The 19,775-nt window shown below is 38.8% G+C and overlaps 1 protein-coding gene across 5 annotated transcripts in view; it reads left to right on the forward strand.

Moving 5' to 3' along the window:
- MTUS1 (microtubule associated scaffold protein 1) overlaps positions 1 to 19,775 on the forward strand; it is a 114,863-nt gene that overhangs the window by 62,054 nt on the left and 33,034 nt on the right. The window contains exon 1 of one of the 5 annotated variants that reach the window (XM_056489440.1): positions 3,743 to 4,219. The exons of the other annotated variants lie outside the window; for them this stretch is intronic. Coding sequence (XP_056345415.1) covers positions 4,099 to 4,219 — 121 coding nt within the window. The 5' untranslated portion in view covers positions 3,743 to 4,098. Of the gene's footprint in view, positions 1 to 3,742; positions 4,220 to 19,775 lie in introns of those variants that run through there. 5 annotated transcript variants of the gene reach the window in all.

Genomic DNA, 19,775 nt, shown 5'->3' on the forward strand with positions numbered 1-19,775 from the left:
CAGTTTGCATTCTTTGTGGCAGTAGGTACTGTTGCCTACAGGACAATTAGCTTTTCAAATTGGAGCGCTGACTAGAGCAAGGTGATCACAGGAAAGTGGAGTGAGAGTAGTCATTTTCCAGAAATAAAAATGAGGACACAGATGACCCTTTGGCTCTTAGTAGATTCCTGCTTCTTGTATCTCTCTTTGCATAAGCAATCGCCCTCCAGTTCTTCCTGTAGTAAAGCACGCCAGTAAAATCCATCTGCTCTGCACTGCTCCTGCTGTCTTGTGACAGGGAGGCAAGTGTCCTTTACATGGGCTTTTTGAATCTAAATGCCTAAATCTTCATTTAGACTTTTATACAGTGAGACACTTAACTGTGTTCCAATGGCATTCTTAGTAATTGTTGGATGAGGAGAGAGGGAAACGGACAGCAGAAATGCAGATTCTGTGGATTTGGCCTCTTGAGATGAATTGAGAGCCTCCAGATGCTAGTGTTCTTTGCTCCTTTTTTGCCATATTGCTAATGTTCCCAGGGAGTGGCAGATATACTAAATCTGCTGGAGTTAAAATAGGTCTGGCCCCTCCATCAATCTGGTGGTGTCATCAGGTACTGATGCATTTGGCAACTCAGACTGCATTACATGGTCATAACAGGGTAGAGTCCCTTTATCCATGTTGGTCACAAGTTCTGCCCTTGGAGTCAGAGGGAAGCCAGCAGTAAGGTGCTGGTAAATAAAGTATGTCTGTCCTTTTGTGCCCTGTATATTGTTTCCTATTTTATTCTGCTCTTTTCTGTTGCTGTTTTCTGTCACCCTTCTCTAATGTCAAGAAAGAAAAAGACCTGTCTGTGATCCTCATGTTATGTATGAAATGTAGACAGTGCATGTTCCTGGAATGCTCTGTTAAGATCCCATGGATTACACCCTGGCTTTATAGTCTGTCAGCATGAGGCCCTAGATGACTATCATGAGAGTACAGACAAGTATACTCATGAGTGTATACTGTGGTGTGACCCTGAGCTCTGAAAAGACTATGCTGGAGGAACCTCTGTGCAAGTTATGTCTCGCCTGGGAGCTGTTCACAGTGGCATGGGCAGTCCTCTTGCTGGCTGCTGTCAGAGTATTCTGAGCATTGGGTGCTAGAAGACACTAGATGAGACATGCATCCATTGCTTTTTATTAGTGCTGTCAGGTCTGCTTCTTCAGTGTAGACTTGTTTCAGGTTTTTGGGATTTAACAGAATTAAAACTCTAGAGGCTAGAAAGGCATTTTTGTCAAATCAGAAGCTTTTTTACAAATAATATGATGTATCTGTTTCTTCATGGCCTATTATCACCCAAACACGGAGCAGGAAGGAAGAGGGAGTAAAAGTATTATTTGTGTATCTCTGTAACATGAGTTTTGGTCTTTCCTACAAGAATTTTGGTGTCCATATAGAGCTTTTGTCTGCTCATATTTTGTATGATGATTCATTCCTTCCACAGTTTCCAAACTGGTTCATTACATCATGTTTACCCTGTAGAGATTCTTTGTTCTAGCTCCTATTCCTAGGAGGTTTCAGCAGGGTGTTCCATCTTCTCTGGTTTTACAGCTAATGAGGAGTTCTTTACCTTTCTCCTAAGCACTATTGCAAGGATGGGGAGAAGTGGTGGATTGTTTTGTTGTTTTGTAGTGGTTTGGGGTTTTCTTTAGCCTGATTGGACTGTTTCCACTCTTTTGAGGGCATCAGATTGGGAAGATGAGAGAATACTTACTACATAGGGCAGCTTCTCCCTTGGAGAAATGTGTAAACAGGAGGGAAATAAAAGGGAATTCTTGTGAGTGCCCTTGCAAAAGGGTAAAATCTGGTGTGGCTGAGTGCTAAATGATGCTTGAAGACTGGCTGTAAGCCCAGTAAAAATCTCAAAATGCCTTAATTAAGGAAGAATTTGACAATAATGATCTAATATTTGATGAGATGGGCTAATGAACTGTGCATGTGTGAATACACAAGTCTGCTGTACTGTGCTGTAACAAGGCTTCTGGTTTACTGCTCGGTGTGGTTTTCAAGCATGCAGACCAGAAAGGGGCAATGTCTTTGATAATAGTGTTGGATTAGGAAAGAGTCTGGAACTGCAGGCTGTTGGAAAGATAGATGAACACACATTCAGCTCTTCAGACTACAAGGAATAGATGAGGTTTTATAGCCGTAATGACATGCATGCCCTGCTGTGTGCAGAGGATGCCCTGGGAACCAAACAAAAAAGCCTAATTTACTGTCTTTGTACTTATTTTGAATGGTTTTGTGTGGACTGAAGATGTATTATACTTCTTCAGAGTTGGTGTTTCAACAGTGTGCTGGGAAATAAATATTTTGGTACCTGCTTTGAAAACATGCCAGGGCATTCTCACACAGTCTGCTCTGGGAGGGTACCTTGATGGGTCTGTCTCGGCACTGTGCTGCAGTTCTTCTGCTCTACATACAGTGAGCATCTGCTTCACTGTCACTGCACTGGGCTCTGCTTGATGTTAGAGATACCCAGATACAGCAACAACAGGCTATTTTTAGTTCTAGCTGATGTGGAAAATGAGCTGTATGAATTTAAAGTGTTATGTGTCCTGAGCAAGTAAGATGTGCTATTAAAATATAAAAGTTAGATTTGTGGAGGTAAAGAGAGGACTGATAAAGCACTGCTGAAATGAGACCTGTCACAGTGATACTTGATTTGGCTTACACCTGCTTTGGACTAAGTTGGGTTAATTGTTTCTGGAAGTGAAAAACGTGTTAAAAGGTTATAGATGTTAGAGAATGTTGGCTGAGGTTTGCTGAAATAATAGAAGTGCGGAATCAATGAAAAAGTACCTAATTTCGTTGTCTCTAAAGAGTAACAAAGTCTGTGGAGGCCAGCTCTTCAAACAGCCACAAAGAAGTATGAGCAGCCACTGTCTTGTCTCCAGCACTGACTGAGAGTACTTGGGTGGTCCCTGCTGCAGTGGCTGCCTGGTAAGGCAGCTGCTGACCTCAGGAAAAGTAATGAAAAAAAGCAATGTTTCTTTTTGCACAGGAAGGTGGCCAGTGCATGTATGTATAGTCATGGTTGCAGGTAAAAAATATGACATTTTCTAATCTGTTAAACAGTTACTCCTTTATTTTCTAAATTTATTTTTAATTTAATTTTTGCTAATGGCAGTGGACTTCAGCAAAGTATATGCAAAGCTTTTCAGCTCATTAAACAGGAAGAAGAAACTTTTTATATGAGAGCTAATCAAATATGGGAAGAACATCTATTCTGTAAGAATTCCTCCAACACTGCTTATTTGCCTCAGTGTTTGGGTGCCTTCAAAACACAGCTGGCAGAGAACTGTTTTCATATGAAGTAATGCCCGAGTCCTTCTCCTCTGATGATAAATGGAAGCATCTGCAGAGTTGAGCTGCCAAGCTAAGCAGAATTTCCCTTAAGCAGCTCTCAAATACTGAATTGTTCCTAGAGAATAGATGTGTCTTTGGATTTATTAACACTTTGAATGTTGACATAATATTTGATTGAAAGAAACAGTTTTAAAAAGTGCATCCTGCAAAGATTTTTGGAGAGCAAGGCTGAAATATGCCTCCAGGAATATTCAAATAATGTTCTTTACAGTCTCCAAAGAAAAATTACGTGGACTGTGACACTGCCGGATGATATATTCAGCTGGTGAGACCACCCACTTCCTCCTCCTCCCTCCTCATCCTCCTCCTCCCATTTCTCCTTTTCCAGTTCCCAGCCCACAGAGTCCCATAGCAGATTGAGCATCGGTGCTGTGATGCAATTCAGAGGCTGTTGGTTTTCAAAATCACTAAATCGGTTTTATTCTGAGGACAAGCTTTGTTTTCAGAACATCTGGTGAGGAGAAGCTGCCAGCAGCATTTACATTGTGGATTTCTGCTTTTACTGCTTTTTTTTTTTTTTTTTTTTTTTTTTGCTTGTCTGTGCATAAGGAGTAGCAGCAAAGGAATGGAGACCTGATTATTTCTTCAAGCCTGTTTTCTTTAGCAAGAATTGCTCACTTCTGCCAGTAGCAATTTGAAAACATACTATGTGACAGTACATGGAGGCTATTTCTTGCTTGTTTGCCTTCCAATTGCACTGAAGACATGTTATGGTCCCCGAAATTTTCCTTATCCAACATGCGCATAAGGCTGACAGCAAAGGGATTGCTTCGAAACATTCGTCTACCTTCTGGCTACAAGAAAAGCACTGTTATATTTCATACAGGTTTGTGCATTTTTAATATGATGATTACAGCATGCATTGAGTGAACATCTTGTTTACTTCAACAGGATCTTATTTTTAGCAAATAAGAACTGTACTGGGCATGAAAGTTTTTGAATTTCAGACAGAAGGCTGACTTTTAAGCAAAGTAGTTTCATATTTAAGTCTCTGCATGTGTGCTGAGCTGCTTGTTTGGAAGATAGTTATTCTGTTTATGAAATGCAAATCAGGATTTGCTCTTTCCTTGCATAAATCCAAAAATAGTATCAGGAAGTCTGTGCTATTAAATATTTATCTAATAATTTTAATGGTTATCTGCTGGGAGCACTTCTTTTCTGTATCTTGATGGGGTGCAAGGGGAGAAGCAGGGAGGAAAGTGGAATGAATACAGGCTGCCATGGTGTGGCTTTCTGTCTGTGGGAAATATTTGAATACTTACCTGTAGGTATCTATTATCACAGATGTTTTGCTAAATATATCTTATTTGCAAGTGGAACAAGCAAACTTTTGTGCCTCCTGTTTTGAGACAAACCTTAAAGGTACAAAGTTTTGAGACAATGAGGACAAGTGTGTGTGTTTAATTCATACAAATACACACTACAACAAACAAAAAAAATTAAATAATTCTCAGCTGCATCTGACTTGATTTTTATCTTCAGTGTCAGGTAAAGCAAATGAAAGCAAGTTTATGGAAGGTGAACTTTATTACAGGATGTACATGTTTCATTTTGGGGGTGAGGGGAGGAAGTTTTTGTTTTTTGTTTTTTGTTTTTTTTTTAACTATGTGACATCTAGAGATACCGAGAGCATCTTGCATAAGTGTTTTTCTCCACTGCCCTATTTACAATTTTCTTGCATTTTACTTAGAGGGGAGCAAGCAGCTACATAAGCTAGTTTTACAGAAGCTCTTAGCTCAAGAATTTCCTCTTGAATTTCCTCAAGAATTTCCTCACTTGAATACCACCCTTTCTGGTTTTATTTTCTTGGAGTTGAGTGCTACCAGACAGCTTTCCTTAGTGTCCTGTCTTTTCACATGGCAGCTTAAACCATTTGCTTTGTCATTTCTTATCCTTGCCAAAGTAAATCCAGCTTCAAAATTATTCTGGAATGATAATTGCATTTATGAGCATAATACAGGCCAACTGTACAATATAGGCTTCTGTTTGCAGGTTGCTTGCATTGGCTATAAACTAAGATTTAAATACCTTGATGCCAAAAATTCTTATGTAAAGGGTGCATATAACTATATAAATAATGTGAGATTTTTACATAGTACATAATGCAGGACCAAAAATCCTAAAGGAGAAAGTGAGGGGAGGTAGTGTTCAGTCTTCCAAATGTTCATTAAGTGCTACAGAAATTTGTGTAATTTTGAAAAATAAATGCCAGTGTATCAAGAGAAATTTACAATTATAGGAATCAATTTTTGGTTTCATTTCATTTGAGTGGATGTGAAAGCAAAACCTGCCTGAAGGTCTCTATGAAATACAACATATAAAATAGATTGCAAGCCCTGTGTTCTAGTTAAGCAGCACTTCATTAAATAAGAAGTGCTGAATAGACCTTCCGTGTGTTTTCTCTTTGTACAGTATGTACAGACTAATAGTATAGCACTGAAGCTTAGAGAGGTTTTTGCCTGCTTTCCCTCTTCTGCTTTGCTGTCTGTGTGTCTTGTAGGAAGTCAGTATGTTAGCAGAAAACTGACCAGTAGTTAGCTAGAGCTGAGTGTACCAAAAAAATAGGGCATGTGAAAACCAGGTCATAGTCTGTAGTAGAGAATGCAAGTATGTATAGTTAATACTGCGGTTTTTGAAACAGCAGAATGCATCGAAGCTTATTAGTGATTATTTCAGGTTCATAAAACTCAGCAACAGTACATGAGGCAATGACTGTGTATATCACAAGCATAAAAGGTTATTTTCTGTTGTTGTTAAATGCCAGGAGGAGCCATATTTAGTTTTGCAGCACAATATGACTGTCTTTTCTTGTAGTGGTTTAATTTGATTAAAATGGCATGTGGCTTCTTTCCAAGGTCACATGAGAAATAGGCACAATAGGCAGTAGAGAGTGAGTCCATAAATAAGGGAAGGGGTAACTTCCAGAAGGAATTTCAGGGTCTGTCTAGGGATATGAATATGTATGAGTGTTATATAAACAACAGAGTTCCAGTTTTGATGTAGATTGCACTTCTAATAAGCTTATAGTGGATTTCATTCTTTGCTCCCTTTGATCATAGCATAGATCGACTGCCTTTATGGTTGTAGACCATCCTTAAGATACTTACAGCAATTGTTGAAATGTAGAATTTTAAAGTAATCTAGAGCATAGGTCAGGTTGGATTCTTCTGTTGTCATACTATGCGTGACAATTGCAGTAATTTGGTGAAGTGAGAATGTACGCACTGTTGGGAGGAAGAGGATGGAACTTGTTCTTGGGTTTTCAGTCTGACTAAAGGGCAGTTCCCAGCAGCCTGATGCAGTTTCTTCACATGTGGGGACACACAGTTGTTTACGTAGGAATTGTGTTACTCTAGGTTAGTCATTGCACTTGGTGTTAAATGGATCCTTGGGCTGGATGTCTTCGTGCTACTTGCATTGTCATCCATGTGGAGGTGTCAAATACCTAGAGTAATTCAGATATGTTACAGCATAACCATGCACTCTGTTCAGGGGAAGCCAAATAAAATCAGATGTTTTTCCCCTTGCAAGGGAATAAATCCAGGTGAAATATAACATAGTATTTAAAGTGGTTTTTGAGGTCTTTCAGCTTGTTGGCTTGTGTCTAACTTCCATGACTGTGCTCTGCACCGCTTCAAGGTCAAGATATCCAGAAGTTTCTTGTCTCTCCTTAAATGCAGGCAGACATCAAAGTATCATTTTTGTCAGCAACTGAAAGTATGCTACACCTGCATTGTTAGCTGTATATAATGAGTGCCCTCTTCAGCAAAACAAAATCCTGAAACCTTAAGTAAATAATTTATTTTCCCATCTTGTGACTTAAAAAACTTACTTGTAGCAAGTAACTGCAAATATCTAAATACATCAGAATTGCATAAACATGGCAGAGGAGAGTAGGAACCACTGTCTTTTAGTGATGAAATATTGTATTTGCTTCCTTTATTGAACCAGTTAGGATTTTTACCAGAGTGACTAAAGTGCTCTTATGTTCTTCATGCTTCAGTGGTGTGACAGAGTAAATCATCATCTCTGTGTAGATCATCAGTTATGTATAAATTGTGATAGAAAGACATCCTCTTACGCATTATTCAAAATAGTAGTTTTGAATTGCTTATGTTTTCTCCTGTATAAGGTAAAAGTCCAGAAACTAGCTTTGCAAATGGAGGTCAAAGCTCTTGTGCTTTTTGTTGAGAATTTGTCAAGATTAGTATACTGTTTTGTCTCAAACGGTTTCCATCCAGCCCTTCTTGCTGCTTTTCCTCTTTCTTTCCTTCCCTTCCCTTAAGTGAACTGCACTTGGTGCTTGTCTTGCTGGTGGCTTCCATTGCTTACTAAACATTTCTTTTCAACAATACCAGTTTTAAAAACTTCGTTGCTAATAACAAGCAAACATCATAGATGTGTTTACTTGAGCAGCTGACATCCTTTTTCAAAGACTTCTTCCCAAAGTTGTTCTTTGATTGCCCTTAGAACTATAAAATTACTTCTGTGTGTTGTAAAGCTGAGCTCTTAAAGCATTCTGAAAGCCTGAGGTGTCATGAGTTGCTTAACTGTTCATATTGGTTTTTTTCCATCTCCCTGAATAATAAGTGAAGTACTCGTTAAATGTCTGACACTACAGTTTAATACAGCACCATAGAAATACATACATTACAGCATACAGCACCAAATTCTATTAAGTATTCTAAATTTAGAAGTCTGCTGGAGAAATTTTATACAGGAGACAAGTATGTTAAATATTTGTGTCACCCACCATGGAAAAAAATAGTTCAGAAGTAAAGCCAGCTTATCTGTTCTGAGCAAAAGAAGTTGAATAGCTGGAAACCATTCGTCATGGGGGATTTTGAATTTAATCATGTTCCTGTTTAAGTCAATGGGATTCTGCTCCTGACTTAATCTGTTCAAGACTGGGTACTAAATGACCTGCCTGATGTGCCTGATTTTAGTCTTAATAGGTCATAGCTTCAGTAGGCTAAGTGGAGGTTCTTATTTTCAGGTGTCACTGCTCTGTGTTTCAGGGTTTGTAAGTACAGTGCATACTCTATACATGTTTCATCCAGTGGATGTATTTACAGTAGCTATAAAATGAAGATAGCACTAGTAATTTCAAAGCAAACCTTGGTTAGCAGAAATGATGTGCCAAACCCCCACCCCCCAAACAACAAAAGAAATCCCCCAACTGAAAAAAACCATGGCAGAGTCAAAACAGAGTAGCTTATATGTGATGTTAGCACACATAACCTGTGTGTATATTTAATAAAGTATGAAAAATTAATTGAAATGGCGAGCTTTGCCCAAAAAAATCTGGAGAAAGAACAACAGCTATGTTGCTGAAAAGCAGATGCATAGCAACTTGGATCCTACTCATGTTGTAGCAAGTAATGTTGGATTTTGTTATTCCTTCATTTAAAGGGGTTCATTATATGTGAGGGATGCCCCAAGTATTTATCAATATTAAATAAATAGAATTGTTGCTTCAAGCTCAACCTCATAGAAGAAAAGTTAATTGGAGAGTAAATATAAAAGGCATAAATAATCTCTACTAGTACCACTGCATATTTTAAGTGTGCATTTTTTCCCACTTGACATATCTAATAGGTGAAAAGGGTTTGGCTGCAAGTTCTATTGCTGTGAAGTAGGCTAGGGTTTGAAAATTACAGGCAGCTGCACTTACACTTAAAAACTTGAATAGCTTTTAAATTACTTCAGGGGATTTCCAGAGTGGTAAAGCAAGGTTTATACTTCTAAAATCTGCCTCTTCCAGTTTGCAGTTTGTGCAAATGAATATGTTACCATAGTAGAAATGGCTTGCAGGATTCAGACAAAAGTATTACTACTTATTCAGCCCTTCTAATCTGAACTTTCTAAAACATACAGCAATAGCTTTATTTTTTGAGAAACATACTATGTAATTTCAGTCAGTTTCAGAATACAACATTTTGAGTATTTTCGGCCAATTGTCTCACTGTCTTGTGTTGTCTTTCTTTCTTTTCTGGCACAGAAAAACTCTGATGTGTGAAGGAGAAGAGGGTTCCTTCCATTTCTAGTTGATTTCATTTTAACTAATATGTAGATTGGGACCACAGTTACCACTGTCACTGCTATGAATGGCAAGAAGTGGCGATTTCTATTTATAGAGATTTAGTGTCATGTAGTGAAGCAGCATTTCTACTGTTTTAATAATTTAAAAAATTGTAATCTCTCAGTATTGCAAGGCATAGGAATAACCTGGGTCCAAATGTGATGGGTTTGACGTCTTTAGGGAAGTTGTGATGTTCCAAATAGTTCTTGACTTTCACCCAATGTCATGCCAAAACCTAACTTACTTGGAAAATTATTTGCAAGCAGACCCTATCTATCCTGGCTTGTCTTCTAGAAAAAAATTCTGTGAAGGCAGCACTGGTCAATCTGTCTAGCTGGAATAGTGTTGTTACAATTAAACAGTAACTAGTTAAAGGTTGTTACTGTTAACAACTAAAAAAGTTAGCACTGTCACTAGCACGTTTCTAATCATGTCCACCGGCAGGTCATGGTATGTTGTTTCTGTTCTGTCTCCTACAGGGACAACAAAATAGCATTTGATCTGATGAAAAATGAATGTATTGGCAGTGTCCTGCATCTTTAAATAGTGTAAAAAAAAAAAAAAACCAGCATCCAGCATCCCATTTAATTTAGCTGTCCAGATACTCAAATGTGGAAATAACTCACCTTAAATAACCTGAGTTGTATCTGGACATGATGTTGCTTTAGAGTTGCTATTTACAAACCTTTCATTGGTATCATCTTTACTGATGTGTAATAATTGTAGCAAGGGCATTAAATAACCTGGGATCCTGTGTTCAACTCCTGGTTAAATTTATATTTGCTACTTCTTGTCATGATACTGTGCTGCTTGCACACTTATAGCAAGTAAAAGATCTTCCTCAGGATCCTTGTGTAAACAGTTTGTATGTGATGTTATGGAAATACTTCTAGTTAGGCAGGAAATAGAATGGCTGGGAACATCTGTGGTGAAATTCTTTTAATGAAAGCTCATCCTTTTCTCAAGGAGAACTAGCAGTCCTTCAGTAGAAAAGTCACAATATTACAAATAGTATTCATTAATTGCTTGACTTCCATAATAATGATTTTAGACTCACAGATACTGTTTATATCAGAAGCATCTAAATTATTAAAAATGTTATGTTTGTATTTATTACAAGAATAGCCTTTGTGTTAAGTCTTCTCCAAAATTTTAAGTCATCAGACGGGATTATTAGAAATATTTTCTGCAAAAGAAAAAGTGAGCTTTCCTATAAAGCCAGTTGCAATTTATTCTACTTCAAATAAAACAGAAGACTAGAAAAATATTGCTTTTCTTAGCCCTAAATATGGCTGTGTTGTGTAACTATTATAATATGGCTTGCTTATTTCCACAAATATTACTGTGGTCTGCCACCTGCTTAACTCACTTATCAAGTCAAGACATTTTGCCAGTTAAAAAGATGAAAGGTCCTGGTATGAAATGAGTAGCATAACCCTATTAAACCTATGTTTCTTTATTTCAGGAGGGACTTCAGCCAGGATTTAAGGTCAAGGAAAGCAAGATGTATGTGTAATGTGCAGTGAATATTTTTCTTGCTGCCTTTGTTAGTGGCACAAGTAAAGTTGCTCATATTTGAGATTTTTCTTGAGGATTAACCTCACCTGTGGGTTTTGGTCCTTGTGGTGAGTTATGGGTGTACCCTACACTTAGCTGAGGCATCAGCTCCTCAAGATTTCTGTTGTCTTCTTCCTCTCCCTCCCTCCCAGCCCACCACCTAGTTAAGCAAAAAATCTGTCTGCCATCTTTGTAGTGTGCTAGCTTGAACAGAAGAGACTCAGGGAAATGCAAGGAATGATATGCTGAATGTTTTAGACCTTCTCCACAGGAGCTGCTTGGTCTCCACAGCAGGCATGGCAAGCATTCCCTCCTCAAAGGGAGCACTGGTAGCTGTCGAGCAGTGTTTGCCAAAATGGTCTTCAATTGTGCAGCTTGGTTGGTTAGGAGTGGCTGGAAAGAGAAGTCCCTTAACTGTTCAGCAAGCAGCAGAAGGACTTTGTGCTTCTCAAAGGGTGGAGTTATATTTTTGGCTAATGAAAGTGCTGGATTCTGCCCTGTTCTCTGTTTTGTTTTCAGCTTGGTGAGATGTTCTCAAATAGGCTCTGATATGGTGCACTTAGGCTGTTCCTGAAACAATGGTGTGTGATGTCCTAGGCATGTCCCTGGGGAGATATCTTTGCTTTTTAATGGCAGGGAAACTGCTTAACATGATGGGAAAGGCACAAATGGGTCCTTGATGTGGTGACTGCCAAGATCTGTATAAGTGCATTTTGTGTGTCTTTTGAAAATGTGGAGTTCCAGCTGCACTTAGAGCTGGTATGAGGCACTTGAGATGTGGTATTTTGTTCTTAAACTTGCAGTGAAGCATGGAAGATTGAGTTCACATGGATGATTTTATGCAGCACCAATTGAAGTGCTTCTATTAAGATGCTGTTCTATTCTATTCACCAGCAAAGGGTTTTTCACATCTAGGGTAGCTCTAAAGTACCATTTCAAGTTCAGTTTTAACCACATGTTCATTTATGTTGGTATTCCTTAAAACATGCTATGCTGCTGTCTCCTTAAATACATTTTCCTGAAGTTGTGAGTTTAATTTTGATAGCTTAATTTTTTTTTTCATTCTTCAGGGACTTAATGTTAATTGTGCTATGTGTAATCAAAAGGATAAGAAGCACAAGTGCTTAAACTTCAAATTAGAAAAATGACTTTCACTTGTATGAACCATTCCAGTGGGGGTGATTATGTGCAAAGAACGTTTTTAGTGCTTTAGAAAATCACTACTGATCTAAAGTAACTCAGAGTCTTAACTGAGCTGTGAAACAATGTAGAAATAGATAATCCTTTACATAGGCACAGAAAAGTTTATTGCAACTTCCCTTATGTGATCTTGTCATGTCAAAGTGTTCATCTGCCAGGAGGGTAATGGCATGTCTCTGCCCTGTTGTGTGGAAACGATGGTCCAGATTAACACTTTCTGTAAAGTAATTGCTTGGTTGTTTTTTTTTAGTCATGGGAAAACACCAGATCTGGGACTGATCCTGAACTTGTCAAGTGAAGTCAGTGCAGCTGGGGAGGAGCAGCCTGCTAGGTTGCCGTTTTGGGCTGTGATTAAAACCAATCAAGATAATAATTGGAGGAGCAAAGTCTTTGAGTGATACCATAGTCAACAATGTTGAAATCACTCCATCAATGTTGTCTTCATAGCCCTTAAGAGTGCTAGGACTGATTCTTGAAGGGATTTGGGAAGTTGATCAGTTACTGCAAACTTTACTTTTCGTAGTTCGTTTCCAGCCTTAATCATGCCTATATCATCACTGTTTTTTTTTTTTTTTTTTTTTAATCCATGGAAAAAAATTAATCTACTAGTTTTGTCTCTGAATTGCTTTATACTCTATTTTATACTCAGAAATTTGTGACTTCTCTTAAAAAGTAAATCCGTATGTACCCAAAAAGAAAATTTAGATGCTAACTATTAGTTTTGTAACTTGATATTGCAAGCTATGGCCATCAGTTTTATGAGGAAAATATTAGAATTGAACTTCTTAGTGATCTTTTGGTAGATAAAGTATGATTATATTGGATAACTTAGCACTGATTATAGTGCTTCCTACATGCTTAGAAGTGCTGTCACCTTGCTTTTTAAAGAACATTATCAGTGGATTTACTCATAAACTGAATTTGCTTTTACATGGCTGCAGAGTTTCATCAACATAGGGAAGATGTGTTTCAGCTTCAGAGACACTTTTGGCACAAAGGCAATAATGCAGGCAAGGCTATAGAGGCTCTTTAAATTCCCACTGTCTGCCCTACTTTTTCTTCCACAATATCCTTTAGGCAGGATTTCAGTGCCATAGTTAAGTCAGTGACATTTCTTAAAGTCATATAACATCAGCTCACACTGGTGTGATGAGATAAATAGCTTCTGAGTTCAAACTAAAAGCCATTCTGTCCTCTCTATCCAAGATAGCTGCAGATAATGCACAAAAAAAAATGTTGCATATTAATATGCTAGTCTTGTGGTCAAAAATATATTTTTCAAGTCTCTTCTTTGTGCAGTTGTTTTCAAGGGAAGATTATGGTTCTTTGCAAACTACTAGGTCTTACATATGCTTTCCTGTGAAGGACTTTTAGTAGCTGAGAAAAGAAAAAAAAATCAAGTTCTTGAATCTAACATTAGTCTGAGCTAATGTATGTTCTGGCCATTAACTGTACAACATAACAATATGTTGGTTGGGAACAACATGTTGAATTAGAAGCAGGCACAATTGATGAAGTGAAGTTCTGTGATTCAGTCAAAATAGCGAATTTGTTCCGAGTTGACTGGTTTGTTGGTTTTCTTTCCCTTTACTGCCAACAAAGTAGACCTCTACAGAACATCAGCAGAAAGTAGTTTGCAAGCTTAGAGTCTTGTTTGGAGTTCTTCCTAGTCCTCTCTTGGGTTGTTGAAGCTAAGTTTTGTATGTAGATATAGATTTCATTTATGATGCAAAAAAAATCAGTCTGTGAACTTCTCTTACTTGGATTTGTAAGTAACTGTCTCCCCTTTGCTTTATGTTTATCCCTACCATAGCTTGCTAGCTCTTTTGCAGGGAAGCATGTTAAAAAGTAGTTGAAAAACAGTTAAGTGTTCTCACATCTGACTTTCCAGAACATAGGAGAGTGCTCTGCATGCATGAGAGCACAAGAGAAAACTCAACTAGCCTTTTAGTATCTGTGTGAAATGTGGCATGAAGAGAAACTAAAGTCAGTGATTTCATCTATGTGGAAGAAAACATGCAATGAAAAAAACGCAGCAAAGTGTTTTGTGGTAAGACTTAAAACATTTGAGCAGTCTGGTGAAATGCTTTTTGTGTCTAAGTAGTGTTTACTTTGCTTCAACAAGGAGTGATGTAAATGGTTTCAGGAGGCTTTTTCTAGCCCTTTATTCCTGTTGTTGAACAAGGTGGGATGGACTGCAGTATTAAAGAAGGAATGCATTCAAGCATTGGAGCTTAAATGGCTTCCTCCTTTCTGGCTGTGTTTCAGCCATTTCACCCAGAGTAACATCTGAGAGCTGGGATCTTTGCAAAGGCTCGAACAGGAAGAGACCTGTGTTGTCATTGTTCTGCTCTCAGGTGTGTGAGGGTTTTCTACACCTATGGTCTTCCTCCTGTAACATTACACACACACTGAATGTATCCGAGGAGAATACAGAGAAACAAAGGGATCAGGATTTGTACTGGGGAGGCAATTCTTTGGATCTGGGAAAAGTTTGCCAATAGTATGAGCTAATCGTGGTGAGACCCCTGTCCCAATGACTCTGGGTCGTGATTTTGTGGACAGAGGCTGCAGAACAAAGGGCAAAAATGTGGCATATCCTGTACTTGTGACAAAGCAGTAGAGGGCACCAGACAGTAAGGAGCAACTTTTTGTGCAGGAGTTAGGGAGAGAACAAGCTCAGAGGAAGTAGCAGCAGAAGGGACAGACACCAGTCTTCAACATCACTGTGTGCTTGGTTTTTTGGGAAGTCGTGTACTTCGTGGATGACAAGGCACAGCTGTAACTACAAGAAAAAGGAGAAGTGCTTCACATGTTTCTTTGCCTAACCTGAACTAGAAACTTAATGAAACATAAATTCTTAGGTAAATAAGTATAACTTCCAATATATTGTATATTTTAAAGTTAGGGAATTCAAAGATTTAAGGTTGCCTGTAGTGTATATGATGAACTGATGTAGCAGAGTTCAGATATCTAAACTGAGGATAAGACATTCAGATGTACTTAAGTCTTTAATTCATTCCTCATTGGCCAAAGAATCAGCACACTGTAATATCCTCATGCAATTACTTTCCATCTTGTTGTCATCTTTTTCATTAAGAAGGGATGAGAGTGGGTTTTTTATAAGGTGAAGTAGTTTCATTAATGTAGATACGGTCAATCCCTCTCCTATCAAAATACCCATGCTCTAGGCTTTCTAGTACGATAAACTAGTTCTGCTATCTTCCTTTTCTTTTCCCCCAAACAGTGGTATGCAGCACTGTATGGGTAACTAATGTGTTAGGCTTTGTCCTAGTTCAGAACAAGCTAAAAAAGTAAAAATACAGCATCAGTATCACCCTTGGTTATTTGGAAAATAACTAAGACAACTCTGATGCACTGGTAGTATATCTGGTGGATGTTAGAGTTGTTTTCTGTGAATTGCATTGCATTCCCAGTTTGTTTGTTTTGTTTGTGGTCATCTCTGAATGTATGGTGGGCTTATTAATATTTTTATCGTTGTAGTAGACATGTGACTCATATTCATGCTTGATATTTACTAGCTAGATGACACAGAATCAGGCAGAATATTCTGAAGTGGAAAGGGCCCATAAGGGTCACTGAGTGTAGCTCCCAAGTGAGTGGCCATAGAGGGATCGAACTCACAACCTTGGCATCATTAGAACCATGCTCTAACCAACTGACCTATGAAAACTTAATTCAGTTCTGCATATTACAGTTCCTGTAAACTTGACAAAATATACTGTGAATGCAGAGGCAAAATCACTTTGTATAGTAGGTGTTCAAAGCCCAACTAGTGTTTCTGTAAAACACACCTGTGGTACATGAAGTAAAAAATATTATGGGAACCATAGTGAGATTTTAGAAGAACATAAATATTTGTAGATTTCCCTTTCCTTTTCATTATTGTGTGTATAAAGATAATATCCAGTTTTATCTGTAAGTGGAGAGTGAAAAGGGATGGATTTAAAATGTTGCACCAAGGCTGCAAGTCAGTGCTGTATTAAAGTCAGTGGATGAGGATAGACAGAGACTTCAGGAACAGTACTTCAAACTGAATGCCTGCAATAATATGTGATGACTCTGCACTCCCCCTCCAGGCTGTACAGCATTTAAAAAATACATGCTCAAGAACTTCTGTACCCCTGGGAAAAAAAAAGGCAGATTTCTGCTCTGTGTTTTACTCCCGCTGAGTCAGTTGAAGCATCTAGGTCAGGTTTCACCTCCCTGCAATTAAATTTTCCTCAGTTCTTGCATGTTTCTTAAAAGCCTCTGTAGTGGTTGATTGGTTTCTTCAGAACAGCTTGACAAGGATTTGATGATAGCTGAAATAAGCTGATGTTCCTGGACATGGGCTAGTACTAGACATTAAAGAAGGGAAACCAGGAGGTTACAGTAAGAATAGAGGAAAGGCAGAGCTGCTGAACTGCTCTAGAAAGCATTTAATTGTCGTCTTGGGCTTCACATCACGTTGATGCAGGGAGAGATGCAAGATGAGAAGAGCTGTTTCTCTTCTCTCATTTGCTTTGAGATTAGACCACAGATAAAGATGCTTCTGAGGTACAGCATCTTAAGCAGTTCAGTTGAGCAGGTTATCCAGGTACAATTCTGAAAAATGAAGTCTCTTTGCTGTGAGCTAGAACTGGCTGCTGACTGGCATGCTTGAAGTGTGAACAGAGCAAGTTGGGTCTGTCTGCACTGGCTTACACAGACAAGCCTGAGGCAAAGCTTAAAAACAAACCATCACTTCTTCAGGAGTCTGTGTTTGTACAATGACCAGCCTGGACTGTGAGAGGCACAGGAGGAAGGTGTGTGTTCACTGCTTGTCAAGATGGATGCAGGCAAAAATTACAGTTGACCAAGGTGTGGAGGGCCTGGGAGGGGTTTGAAGTGTTCATCCAAGTCCAGCCTTGCCAGGCCCTCTGCAAACACCGTTAATTTAGTTTTGTGACTGCTTTCCCTGTGTATTTGCCTGACCTGGGTTATATTATAGCCCAGAGCAGGAGTTTGGGACCAATTTAAGGTGGTAATTTACAGCTAACTGAATTTACAGGTCCTCTCAGACATCATGTATGTACTGCTGCAGATTAAACCCAGCAGCTTCCTTATTTGCATGAATGTTCTTAAGTTGTCTTCTCCTAATGGCCATAGCTTGTCATAAGGCAAGCTTTAAAATTACAGCCATGAGATTAAATGAGTGTATTAGTCTTCCTGCTGCATTGTTCAAATAACTTCTACACATTGTGATGGGGGGAATGCATAATTAAAGCTGTAGAAATAGGGGAGTTTTGTGCTTGCTGGTTGGTAATGGTCTAAAAAATTTCTTGTTTCTGTAATGCAAAAGAAATACCTTAAAACAAAAGACACCCCTCCAGAAATATCAAACATACCTCACACAAAATAGATCAGACTTGATTTAAGTAAAATAAGTTCTTTTTTTGTTCTGCCCTAATCCTTAATGTACTTTTGAGAGAAAATCCTCGACAGTGGTTAATTCATGTTAGTCTATGAAATCAGGAGTTTTTTCCTAAACAGGAAAAGATGTTAAGACACTTTAGATGGATCAAGGATAGAGACATCTTAGCTGGAGCAGAAGCTGTACAGCAGGTGAAATGGGTAATTCTGAGACAATGAATTCTATGTTCAGACTCTTGTACATTGATAAGACTTTCTCCATCTGTCATTAACTATCAAGTATTCTTGTTGAGAGGTGGTAAAATTCAGAGTAGCAGCAACTTCTGTGGAATTAAAACTCGTTTTGTAGTATTAATGTATAAATTTAATTTTAGGTAAGGTTTTAAAGAGCGTCTTCCAGAGTGGAGAAAAGTAAAGGAAATCTGCCTGAAATCTATGTCAAGAGGGTGATCCTTACAAAAATTGACAAGGATTCCTTATGATCAATCAGCCTATCTTAGTTTAAGTGAGGAAGACACCAAACACATTGACTGCATTTTGGATAGAATTATTGTATTCATATAGAGCAAGAGACCAGCTTCCAAGGGCAGGTTTTTTCAGTGTATTACATTATAGCAGAGGACAGTTGGCAATTAGGGTGGGTGCGCACACTTTTAAAAAGGAGCTGCAGCTTTTAGATTTGGTGATGTTGGACAGAAATGACAATTGCAGCACCTGATTTAGTCACCTGAGCTTTGTCAGCCAGGCTTTCAATGTAGCTTATAGAGAAAGGCTTCCCTCAAGCACTCATTAGTGTTGTTTTTAGGATTCAGCTCTGAGTCAGTGTCTGCAGCAACTTGTTCCACTACAGAGGGACCAAGGAGCATTAGTTGAAGACTTTTTTTACCCCCAAACCTTTTTTTGGGTTTTGCCCTGGTTTTAGTTTTTTGGTTTTGTTTTTTTAACTCAGCTGAAGTCACTGCTTCATGGAATCACTCTTTGTGGCACTATACCTTAAAAATCATCAGAAAGTAATGCAGGATGGCACTTGAGCTATTTATCTTAGTATAAACATAGGATTCATGTTAGCTGCCTAAAGTTTCTAGCAAAATTTAGATCTTGGAGGTTACATCCATAAGTCTGGTAATACTCTCCCTTTCACCTGTTTTCCTGCTGTATCACAACAGAACCAATGGAAGTCATTTCAGATGGATTTTGCTGTCTGACAAGATCTTTGCAATTGTTTCACCAAGGGAGATTTTTAGGAACTACTAAGATGTGGTGAAGAGTAGAATGAAAACTTACCCTGCTCAGCTGAATTACAGTAGCTGATGGTCAAAGGATGCAGAAGTACTGCTACTGCTCTTACCTGGCTCTCTTCATCTAACTAAATATTTTGTCAAAGTTGTTATCTGGATTCAGACCTCAGATTGGGCTTCTGCAACCCATGAACTAGTCTTTAGTGGTGACTGTGTGAATAACAATGCTTAGGAGTTCTCGGGATACTTATTCAGCTAAGGATGGGGCAAGGAGCCAAAAAGGGAAGAGACTATACCTGTGGCCTGTAGCTGTGCTGGGAAATCCCATCAGAAAGTCCATGTCTGGCCTTCTGGCAGGTGATACAGAGACTTGGAAAAAAAATCCAGCATCGACTTTTTGTTCACCAGGGGCTGTGATAGAGTTGGGGAGTACCTGCAAGCCATGAGGTGCTCTGTGTGGAGAGGGCATCTCTGATACCTTCCTGGTCCCATTAGTGTGCCTGGACTAGTGTAGGAGGAGAACTGGCAAATCAACAGTAAACTTCCACTGAAGGCAGGAGTCCCCAGATTGGCCTTTTGGCCAGCAGCACTGTGGTGATTTGGAAATCCTGGACCTCTGCATACACGGGCTATTGGCATTCCTCATGATGCTTTCCAGCCCAATACAATGCTGATGGGAGTTATTGCAGTTTTTGATGGATAGCATGGGTTTCTGTTTTGGGATCATCACTGCCTCTGAAAGTCATGACAGGGCCAAAGGTGTGGTGTGTTAAGTTCTGAGCTCCAGCTTGTGTGGTCTGAGTCCTGTTCTGCTGGGTGTTGTGCTGAGTGCTTGCTTACCTCTTTGAAAGCAGAGACACCTTCTGTAGACCAAGGTCTACGTGGTATTG

This window comes from Oenanthe melanoleuca, chromosome 4 (genome assembly GCF_029582105.1).
Source record: "Oenanthe melanoleuca isolate GR-GAL-2019-014 chromosome 4, OMel1.0, whole genome shotgun sequence".
NCBI classification, from domain to species: domain Eukaryota; kingdom Metazoa; phylum Chordata; class Aves; order Passeriformes; family Muscicapidae; genus Oenanthe; species Oenanthe melanoleuca.